The 11,557-nt window shown below is 49.4% G+C and overlaps 2 protein-coding genes across 3 annotated transcripts; one reads left to right on the forward strand and one right to left on the reverse strand.

Moving 5' to 3' along the window:
* Nucleotides 1–9,148: 9,148 nt before the first annotated feature.
* Nucleotides 9,149–10,339, forward strand: LOC1281871 (actin-related protein 2/3 complex subunit 4). Of its 2 annotated transcripts, XM_321841.4 has the most exons (3): nt 9,149–9,247; nt 9,334–10,003; nt 10,070–10,339. In XM_321841.4, the coding sequence occupies exon 2, from the start codon at nt 9,379–9,381 to the stop codon at nt 9,883–9,885; it is 507 nt and encodes a 168-aa protein (XP_321841.2). In that variant the 5' UTR covers nt 9,149–9,247; nt 9,334–9,378; the 3' UTR covers nt 9,886–10,003; nt 10,070–10,339. The 2 variants fall into 2 exon arrangements, with proteins under 2 accessions (XP_321841.2, XP_061498905.1); XM_061642921.1 differs by having other exon boundaries at nt 9,199–10,003.
* On the reverse strand, nt 10,259–11,549 carry LOC1281870 (ubiquitin fusion degradation protein 1 homolog). Its single transcript, XM_321840.6, has 2 exons — nt 11,401–11,549; nt 10,259–11,330 (listed from the first exon to the last, which is right to left on the reverse strand). Exons 1-2 carry the CDS (start codon nt 11,401–11,403, stop codon nt 10,422–10,424), a joined length of 912 nt encoding a protein of 303 aa, XP_321840.3. The 5' UTR covers nt 11,404–11,549; the 3' UTR covers nt 10,259–10,421.
* Nucleotides 11,550–11,557: the final 8 nt, after the last annotated feature.

Raw genomic sequence — 11,557 nt, forward strand, 5'->3', positions numbered from 1 at the left:
GCTACCGCACCCACCCGCCCGCGGTCGGAATGATGACTTCAAACCCCATAAAACCACTTCGAGGCGAAAGAAGAATCGCTTTTCCCAACCGCATACGGCGATCTGCGGGACTCATTCATTTTCGAGCGCACACTGGAAACAAGCGAAACACTGAAAACACAAACGAATCCCGAACACTTGCCTTTACCTTCACCGCCCACACAGCTCGATTGTGTGGTGCTGCCCGAGCAGTGCCGAGTGCTTAAGGAAATGAAAGCAACCAATACCATGGGGACGTGGGGGGGGGGGGGGGGCAGGGGGATGGTTTCCCTTTCCCTCAGGAGACGGAAGATGACACCAGTGAGCACCAGTGAGAGGCAGAGGAGAAGCCAGAGCACACGGAGGCAAAGTGCCCAGGACTAACGATGGCTCCCTGTATCATTTTAAATAGATGAGCATGGAATTCCAATGAGATTTTTCAATCGGCTATATTTCCGTTCGCTTCATCGCGCTTCCGCCCCTCTCTCTCCATCGCTGGTGCGCTCCCTTGGCAGCGCATTTTCTATTGCCGGATGTGCCAGACGACACAATCGCACCACTCCCAGCCACACACACACACACACACACACACACACACGCAGACAGACAGCACAAAGGCAAAACGGAAGAAGATGTATCACTTACACTCTGTTTGTTTATGAAATTAGAGCTTTTATTTAGCTCGCAGTACACTTTCCCGGCCATTCGGTCGGTTCAATGTTGCTGCTTTCGTGATGCTTTTCCCTCCTTTTTTGCCCCCTGAGCAGTGGAGCACTCAATTCCGTGTGGTGTTGTGTGTTGCTTCTGTTTCTAGGAAAAGAAAGATTTTACAATAATGTAGCTATATTTACATCTACTTTCTGGTGAGTATTGTTGAATAATTTTCTGAAGAATTGTCTAACCCTGAATTAAACATACATTTGAACCATTTCCATGGCAACGTAGTTTTTATCCTTGCGTCTTGCGGTTGCATTGTTTGCACCAGCAGTTGCGTGTCTGACAGAGACAGAGCAGTGTCGTTCCCCTTTCGTCCCCGACCGTTGTTGTCCATGGCAACTCGGTAAAACTTCACTCTCTCTCTCTCGCGCGCGCGACTCGACGTCCATGTGATACATTCGGAAGAAGCTACAACGGGTTTTCCAAACCCCCCTTTTGGTGAATGGATGCAGTCAATGGGTGAATGTAAAATGCTTGAATTTCATGGCCCGTACAGTGCTCTTCCTTTTTCATTCCGAGCAGCGAAAAGGACACTCGCATTGCATGAGGCTCATGCTGCGAAACCACAATGCTTCTCCTCACTATTGTCATAGCATATTCATTTCTCATCACTCCGGGCTTGTCAGTCGGTGCCGTGCTGTGTGTATTAAATGTTTACCAATGCAGCCAGTGATACAGCTTGAAATGCATCCCGATCCAAACCACACGAAGAGAGAGAGCGAGAAGGAACTACAAAACGGAAATCGTGGGAAGAGATTGTTGCAAACGATAATGAGAGACGGACGAGTGGGACATGTAAAATTGGAAGCGTTTGATGATTTCCCGGCTTGTCTTTCTTCCCCCATTCTACGAACGATACCAACCCCAAACGCCAACCTGAGCTTAATCATTTTCCCATCCTGAGGATGCAATTTGAATTAGCTTCACTCCCTCCAGGTCCCTTGTGGGCTTTGGGTTACGCTTTCTTCTACTCCTAGGGTTTTTTCCACAGTCATTTACCGGTTCCACGAAAAAAAACAGACACCCCCTAGTCGAACGGGTCATGACAGGAGCAACGCATGGCCGGGAACGTAAAACTGTGCCCATTAGTGGCTCGAGATGCAAAGCTAATCAGAAAAGCATCGCTTTTACTCTCCGTTTCCGTTCTGGGGCGTGGGCTGCGCACGGGGTCAGCGGTACTCTTTTGATCATGTTTTTTACTCCCCTATCCCTCTATCCCCACACACACTCTCTATCTCTCTCGGTTGATAGGGAAATGGGTGGCTGAAGTCGTTCGACAGACACATCATTTTCCCCATGAATCACCTCTTTATGTAATTTTACTTTAAACGGCAAATAGCTAGTAGCAGTACGACCGGAAAATAGCTTGCAATTTTGCAGTTTTTTCTCGGTGTGCTGCACAGCCAACCCACAGACACCGATAAGAGTTTCTGTTGGGAATAATTCCAACAAAAAAAGAACCCCGTTTCCTAATGATCGTTGTGCAAAGATGCAATGTATGTTCAACCACAGGCTTATTTGAGTGGCTTGGCTTGGTTTGCACTGGCCAACTGACCAGCACACATGCAGCACATGCAGTAATAATTATAGAACGACCTTCTCCTCATCAACACCATCCAGAGGTCAAGAACAACAACAGCAGCAACTAGGGAGGCCCCAAAATGTGAAACACGCTCTGGTGGATAAAGTTCTCGCGCAATCCACAATTTCCCGAGTCCCTTCTCGTCAAACTCACTCCAACTCGCGTGTTCTGCAAGGATAACGATGTTATTTTTGTATTTAATCCTTTGCCAGCACACACACACACTCCTGGGAACGAAACAATCGAGCCACTCTGGCAATGGCGTCCCAGAAAAGCTCACAACACACTTGTAGCAGCAACTTTGTACACAGGCACAGGCACAGGATTTTCGAACCTTTGCACAGTTTTGCACAGAAGCGTGTATTAAGTGGGTTGAAAATTTCCTCCACTTGGGCGCGTATGACCAGCGGGTGCTTTTGACCGAACGGAAGAAGGACACCGCACACCTCCTGCCTCCCCCATCCCCTTTCCCTTCATCGAAAGTTGTTATGTGTGCGCGCGCGGGAAAGGCGAGATTGGTGAAAAATATCTGCTGTTTCCAACATTGCTCCACTTTTCTCATTTTATTTTTTCCTGTCCACATGTGTGTGTGTGTGTCATGTATGCATTTTATTTTTATTTCTACAAATGAAAAGTTTTTGCAACCGCCCGTTTTGCTCACACTCTCACACTCGGAGGCCCTCTTGTTTACCCGCAAGGAGGGACGAGTGTACAAAATCCACAGCAATGGATGTGTGTGTGTGTATACGGTACGTGTGTGTCCGATCCTTGGCCAACCACTTGAGGGCTTCGGAACGGAAAGAAGTGGTTAGAAAAGGCAAAACAACAAAAAAACCTCCCCGACCCGATAAAACTAACGCAACCCGCTCCGAACGTACGCTCTCTCAAGACCCTTAATTGAAGCGAAAGCCCGCCAGAGGGACGACAAGACGGCAAGCTGGCGCAGCAGCTGGTGCGGGTCGAAGGTCAGTACGTGCCCGAAGGAGCGGAAGTGGTATCGATGCGGTCACGGCGCTTGCAGCAGCAAACGGGAAGCATTAATAATAAAAAACCAACATTCGGCTAATAGAACATGAGCTGCACATGAAATTCATCCTTCCGCCGGTCTTAGAGTCGACCGCCGTAACCTCAAACGAGGGCCCTGTGGCCCTGGTCAGATCTCCGGAACAGACCCATCCCTTCGAGAGAGGGAGAGCGAGCAAAAAAAAAAAGAATGGTCCGAACGACCTATTGAATATATTGAAAAGTGTGTGCTTGAAATGTTAGTGAAACTTTTTCCAAATTAAATATGAATAAAGTTCCGCCTCGGCAAGCTCCCGTGTGCTGGAGCCACTTCAGCATTGCCATGTGCATAGCACACTGCACGGGTTGGAAAGATACAGCAGTGGATGGGTTTTGCTATAAATCACGTTTCCGTGGCTAGTGGCCGGATGGGACATGATAACACTCCATCAACGGTGGTTTGTTTTGCGAGATGTGAGAGAAGCGTTCAATTGAATTGGTAAACCATATCAACACGTGCAGGAATACGTAATGGGCACAGCAAGAGAATGCGCAGCATCTCTCGAAACCGATACGCTTCGAAGTTTTCTCATAATTGGTGAAAAATACTACTGCCTTTGCCTTCGCCAACGCCCTTTCCTTTTCGCTTCTCCGTGTTCGACCACTAATAAATTAATCAAAGCAGTCCGTGAATTTCACCCCACAGCGAAACAGCGCCATTCGGTATAAATAAGCATAACTGACAGCTTAATAACATTAATCAAAGCAAGCCGAGAGTACACCAAGCTGCAACACGGTCCACGGACACGACGACCAAGAATCAACTTCCTCGACAGTAGCACAGAGGCTCGACCGGATTCGATGGAATTCCAAACTTTTGCGATTGATTCGTTTCATTTCGCAAATTGACTAGCATTCCAACCCCCCTCCGACCCTCGGAGGGTGCTCTGAGCTACGGTTGATTGGCGATAAGTGAGTGAGATTGAATGAGTACGACACGAGCGCCGCGAGCAATGGGTAAGGTGAAGTATTTATTTTTTACCACCATGTACCGTCACGTTTCATGCGCCAGCGACAACGTTGACGAACAGGACGATGATGACGTTCCGCACCAGATTTAGCGCATGGTGGTGGTGGTCCAGCAACCCTCCAACGTATCGTGGTTTGCTGCCCTCCTTCCTATCAAACTCATTTGCTCTCTCACTCTCTCTCTCTCTCTCTCTGTGATCCACTGCAGGACAAAAAGGTGAATGTGAGCCGCTCCAACTCCGACTGTCCAAGCGAGCGAGCAGACGACGAACGCCTCAGAATCCAATAACTGAAGGCAGGCTAAATGAACCATTTCCTCGGCGGTCCTCCGTTTCCTCCCAGCCCAGCACGGTTATCACCGCCAAGGCCTGTTTGTTTTCGGCACCTTGCTCACACGGTCTCCCATCCATCCCATCGCCTTCACAAGCGCTGCAGGATAAAAAGCATTTTCAATCAATCGTTTTATTGCCCTGTCGTGGTCGGCTGTTTCTGGCTGGAGCTGCTCGACCACCGCGCGCCCGAGCCGCTTTCACATGAACTGAGAAGCTGGGCGGACGGAAAACAAAGTCTCGGACTACTGTGATTGGATTTTGATCGTCGTCTATCAGAGCACCAGCGAAGAGAGAAGAGAAGTAAGTAAGCGAAGAAGCGCTATAAAATATACAAAAATAACAACCGGCAATAGGGGCGCACGCACTACACCGCTGAGGCCGATTGATGACTTCATTGATCCAATTGATTTTGGGAAGGCGAGATTACGCTTCCATATTTTAGCCGCCGCCGCCACCTTGAGGATGAGGATGTGTGCCTGCAGCACTCACTGACACCATTTCCGCGGTGAGAGTGCTATAGTGTCACCAAATCCGATGTCTTTGCGCTTCACTGCCGTCGATGCAGGGCTGCCCTCTGCCTTCGGTAGTGCGATTGATTATTCACACACACCAACGTCCAATCTGCATCGCATAACCTCAAAGCATCATATATCTAAAGCCCTCAGAATGGAGTGCTACACGCACGGCTCCGATGCGGCTGACTTTGCTGAATTCCTTAGGAAGTGTTAAGCTCTGGCTACGACGATGACGACCGTCCAATTGTAGTGCCGAAGTGCCGGTGACCATGAAAAATTCATCCCTCGCCAAAGCCCAACCGATGAGTGTTCATCCGACGGCACCTACGGCGCCCGTGCTGCAGTGTTTTATTGCAACCTACAGGCACGAAACATCTTCCACCATCCTTGGGGCGGCCGTTCCTGGCCATATTTAATATTCTGTCAGCAGGACCGCAAGCGATTCTACGAACAATCCTCAGAAATCCGATTCCAGCCCATGGCTTAGACCGGGGGGGGGGGGGGGGGGGGGGGAGGGAAACTTTCTACATAAGCTCTCTCGTTCCGTGCCATCCCACCGGTCCTCGGAATGTCCTCTGACGCTATAACACACTGGGGGGAAATGTTTGCCCCCCTCCCCCACACCCTGCGGCCCTTCTCCTTTGGTGGTTGTAGGCAAACGACAAGGCCGTAGGGCGCTCAAACCTCTCCCCTCCAAGTCGGCGTCGTCGTCTTGGCCGTCGGGTCAATAATTCATCGCCCACAATTTACCGTAAATAATAGAAGCAATTAGGTAAGTTTCCCTATTGGCTAGATTAGCGAGTGGATGAATAATGGAGGCCAAATTACAGAAGTCAACATCGTCCGAGGGCGCGAGCGGCGGGGAAAGGAAAAGTTTACCCAACAAAAGAGTTGTAACAAGGTGTAACTTTGGATGCGTAATCACACACACGCACCACACACACACACACACACATGGCATGATTTAATACGATTTCGTGCGTATCGTGCGCTCTCGCGCGTACGCGCTAATATCCGCAAAAGGTCACGCGTAAAGCTCCCACAAAAGGCTAGCCGCCCGCAGCGCAGCGCCAACGTAAGCGCTACAAGTACAAGCTCATTATCGAACGATAAGTCCCCGTCTGTTTCTGTTCACGCTCCGTTAGAAAAATTCAAATCTCCCTCCACACAACAACGACAAAAAAGGACACGAAAAGACAAGCTTCAAATAAAAACACTTGACACCCTGGATGGAAAGCACAATGCAAGGCGGAAGAAAAGCTCCCATTCGTGCCGTGCCCTCCCAACAGGTTGGAGCGAAGAACAATATCTCCGGACGGAAATTACCGACCAAAAAGCCGGCACTCGGCCGCCTCTCTCTGTGTCTCTCTCCCCGTTTGCGCTTATCGCATTGTTTCATTAGTTATGTAAATGGGAGGGAAAGATAAGCAGCGCTATCCCCCCCATGTAAGTGTCCTACCGGGGGCTGAACCTCAAACTCTATGCCGTCGCAAACGAAACCATAGTGTCCGGGTACCCGTCCGGGCGTTGGGTTGCGAAAGAAATCTGACACTCATCAAACGGGCAAACGGGACAGAGCACACGGGGCGACGGATGAAATCTTCATCTCCCATAATCCGTTTAAAATCGGTCGCCAACACTGGCCGGAAGTGGAAGACGCGTTGGAGCTTACGCGCGCACGATATCTTTGCCTTGGCGTGTAAAGGAACGTGTGCACTACATCTTGGAGAGTTGTCTTAAAGACGCTCCAAGTTGGGAAATGCAGCTACTGCGCTTGTACGAAAAGAAACTGACCCAACGAGCGGACCACCAACCGACTACTGGCTTGTGTCCATTGCCTGATGAAGGTACAAAAACGGACTTGGAATTTTGCTTCCCTTTGACTAAAATTGCGATTACTTGCTAAACTCCTCATCCTCAGTAGTCCTCATTGTCCGGGCGCCTTAAAATTTGCACTGTTTTAAGTTAATCAGCAGAGCACCAACACAACCAGTGAAACCACTACCGTGGAGGGACATAATCAGAAACATTTGTACCACTTGCCCACACTCGCCATCGGTTAGCGTGCTGGACAACAACGGGCCAATCTACACTGCAAAGCCATGCCGCGATTCGCTTTGCAACCGAACTTTTTCCACCCAATGAACTGACACTGGCCCTGGTTCTGGGGCGGAATTTTGGCTATTAATATTCAAATTAAGCATTCTCCCACGGTCGATTGTGTTACTTCTCGACTTCTTCCTTCTTCTGCTTCTTCTTCTTGGCGTCGCTTGCGCCCTCTTCTCGCCGGGCTGGAATTTAAGAGAGCGGAAAAGATGGAATAATAATCATAAATTTGGAGCTTTTTTCCTAACCCCGGTGCCACGTTGACAGCCCACGGGGAAAAGCGGAAGTGCGAGGAAGGATGGGCTGCACTGGGAGCACACCAGCTGAGGTGCGTCCGGAAAATATTTAAATGAAATGGCGTGTCAAAATCCGGATAAGAACCGTGCTCGGTTCGCATTTTGTGCGTCCCCGGCACAGGTCGCTGGTGCCCGGCACCGCACCGGACAGGTGTGCTGCTGTGCGCGTTCGTCCTTCGTCAGCGTTGTTGACCGAGGCGGAAGGGAATCGTGACCCGCAATCCGTTCTCGGAGTATTTAAAGTGCCTTGTTTTCGTGCCGGTTATGGAGCGTTCTATATTCCATCGTTTCTCTAGGACTGCCCCGCTGTGTCTCCGCTGTGTCCCTCTGTGTAAATTTCCGTTTGTTTCAAACTAACCTTACCTCCCGCAGCTAATGGTCATACCAATGTACGGGGCTGCTCGCGATCGTTCCCCGTTTGGATGGGCCAAACAGCAGAACACCAGCACCACTTTTTGCCTCGGCAAAGGTTTACACGGAGAGCGGTCTTGCAGTTTTTAAACTACATCTCCTTGTCCCTTGTTTTAGACTCCGGGGTTTCCTATCAAAGTCCAACGGTACGCGGAAAGGCACTTTCCCTTTTCATTTCACATCCCCGCAGATCGTAAAAAAACGGAATTTATGGTTGAGAATGTTGCTACAGCTACATTACTACTATTACTACTACTACTACTACCAGCCCTGCTCCGGCTCTGTCTTCCGGCTGTTCCTGGGGACGGTGATTGCGATGCGCTTCGTCCAAGTAATCCCGACATCCGCGGGACCGGGAACGGGGTAAAAGTTTCGCGAGTTTCCCGCGTATCTTAACCTACGCTACGCCCTGCCGGTGTAAGTTGCATCGTTCCACCGAGGCCTGTTTTACGGCGGATAGAGTTGTAGTGCTCTTCAACCGTCCGGACGTGCAGGGACAGCAGCAGCAGCGGGCACACTAACCTTTCGCTTAGAGCTAGCTAAAGGAAAATGTAATTTGATTGTCTGTTGGGAAACGTGGCACGGGAAACTATGGACACCGGGAAAGTGAAGTGAAAAGTTTCGCTCGCATACTACACCGCTCTCTACACATTCCAGTGGCCAGCGTTGTCGGAGGTGCAGGTTAGGTAAGAGAAGAAGAAAAAACTCATCATTCTGCGTGTATCCACTTCTACGCATTTCCTCAAGGGGTAGAAGAAGGAAGCCCAAGCATACATTGTATCATTTTTGTGACATACCTGACCGCCAGTCCAGAGATTCATGATCAATATTCGTTTAGTGTATCTGGAACAATAGCAAGATAAAATTATGCGGTATTGACTATTGATTGTAATAATCCTTTACCTTAAGCCCATCACTTCTAGATCGTATCGAGATGTACTTTTGTTTAATCCCCTTTTTCAGATACCATTTTTTTGGCTTTCTGTCGCTCTTGATAGTTTAATTGAAATTGATAAACGAAGCAGAAAGATTCATCAAACAATTTCCGAACGGAATGCACTGAATGTGATCTAAACTGTGCGGCCGCAAGAACGTTTTATCACAAAATAAACGTCATGTCCACCATCAACATGAGCGCGTCCTGTTGTGAGAAACGCTGTCAAACGGAGCTGTCATCCGCCGAACACACACGCACACACTGACGCATACTGTGTATTTTTTATCTGGGCGGGTGTGCAAGTAAGGAAAATAAGGCCGATAAACACCAACTCTCTGAATCATCATTATTTGGTGTTTTCCACCATTTTCCCTAACCATTTTCCCAGGAAAACTCCCAACGGAGTGTGAAAACGACGCAGAAAGCCGAAAAAATGGCCGCAACACTAAAGCCCTACCTGACCGCGGTGCGTCACACCCTCACGGCGGCAATGTGTCTGAGCAACTTCTCGTCCCAGGTCGTCGAACGGCACAACAAACCTGAGGTGGAGGTCCGCAGCAGCAAGGAGCTGCTGCTGACCCCGGTGGTGATATCGCGCAACGAGAAGGAGCGCGTACTGATCGAGACGAGCGTCAACTCGGTGCGCATCAGCATCGCCGTCAAGCAGGCGGACGAGATTGAGAAGATCCTCTGCCACAAGTTCACCCGGTTCATGATGATGCGGGCGGAAAACTTCATCATCCTGCGGCGGAAACCGATCGACGGGTACGACATAAGCTTTCTCATCACGAACTTCCACACCGAGCAGATGTACAAGCACAAGCTGGTGGACTTTGTGATTCACTTCATGGAAGAGATTGACAAGGAAATTAGCGAGATGAAGCTGGCCGTCAATGCCCGTGCGCGCATCTGTTCGGAGGAGTTCCTGAAGCGGTTCTAAAGACGCGCTGGCAGGCGGTTGTTTACATTCCTGCCGCTCCGTGCATGTCTTCTCTCTTTGTTTCTTTTTCATTTTTTTCGTTTCTTGCAAAGATGTTCAGCTGTTCCATTAAGAAAAGGTAAAATTACTTAACCAATTTCGACTCATTTAACTCACGAGACTGATATTCTTTCTTCCGTTACAGCATTTTTCGTTTCCGCCGCACACTAGCCAAAAGTATTTAGAGAACACGCGGCAACGAAACGTAGTGTAAGCGAAAATCTGTATTAGTCCATTCGGATTCCGGCGGATTCAAGCGAAGCGTATTACGTGAAGGGTCTCTGCACCTCGCGCGTCTTAAACACCAGTCGAGACAAATGAGCGCCGTAAGTCATTGAGTTCAGTAATTTTATCTACCACAGAAATTTATATGATCAGTTGTGAAGAAACGGAAATATAAGGTTTATAACACACACACACACGAACATTTGCCATAGTTAACGCTCAGCTTGGACAGTTCTTCGTACAGCTGCTACTGAAGGAGATCATGCCCAGCTCTATTTGCGGTTCTTCTTCAGATTGAAGCCTTCGCCCTGGAACTCCTGGAATTTACTGTCCTCCAGCTTCGACTCAAGTTGGTCCGTTTTCCTCACACTGCGATCAAACCGTAGTAAACCGTAAGGATGATCGTAGTCGGGAATGCCTCGCACGTAGGTCTGTCGTTGCGCCGCCGGTACATCGTTCGTGCCGTTGTCTTTCTTCTTTTTTCCATCCAACCTGGTACCCTCTCCCTTGAACGCTACGAACCCGGTCGGCTCGGGCATCAGCTCCGTCGGATCGATCGTCATCGGTTCTTCCTCCTTTTCCTTTCGCTCCGGTTCCGTGTACCCGACCGGTGGGGCGAACTCGACGTTCATATCACATTCGATGATTGTAACCGCTGGACCGGGCTTCGTTTCCAGCACCGACAGCTCGTACGTCGTGTTGTTGTACTTTATCGCAATCAGATCGCCCGTCGTGAGGCATGCGAAGTTTCGTAAACAGTTCTCCAGCACCGCCTTCGGGTTCGTGATGTCCAGGAACTCGACGCTCTGCGGCTGGAACTTGGAATACGTTGCCACCGGGATGGAGACGCTCTCGATCTCCACAATATCGCCCTGGTCCAGGGCCAGATTGTGCATCATCCAGTAGGGCATGTAGATTTTGCCTTCGTCCGCCACAAACTCCAGCACACCCGCGTGTGTACTGCGGTTGATCGAGCCGTTCGTGATCTTGAACAACATCGGATACACCACGTTCAACCGGGTCAGCTGGTCCAGCGCCGACGGTGGCATAATGATCTTGCCTCCATTCTCCACATCCTGTCGCTCGTTGCCTGGCAGCATCGATACCGAGTAGCATTTGTACGTCGTGTTGAACGGACGGGAATGGTCCGGGAACATCATGTTGAAGCCGTTGAACTGGAACTACAACAGCGGCTATTAGCATACACGTTGCGACATTTTATATTGCGAAGATCTTGTGCTTTACACTTACCATGCTGCTTTGATTGGTATTAGCTTAGGTATTAGGTATTAGAAGTGTGATGAAATTGTAGCGACTTTGTTCCGTTTTTCGCAAGACGATGACGATGTTTGTTTGTGTTGTTTATATTGAGTTCTGGTGAAATGTCAAATCGTCAACAGTTCGGGGA

The sequence above is a fragment of the Anopheles gambiae genome, chromosome 2 (genome assembly GCF_943734735.2).
Source record: "Anopheles gambiae chromosome 2, idAnoGambNW_F1_1, whole genome shotgun sequence".
NCBI lineage: Eukaryota > Metazoa > Arthropoda > Insecta > Diptera > Culicidae > Anopheles > Anopheles gambiae.

Coding starts and splice junctions, on each gene's coding strand:
- LOC1281871 (XM_321841.4), top strand. CDS start 9,379: ATGGCCGCAACACTAAAGCCCTACCTGACCGCGGTGCGTCACACCCTC.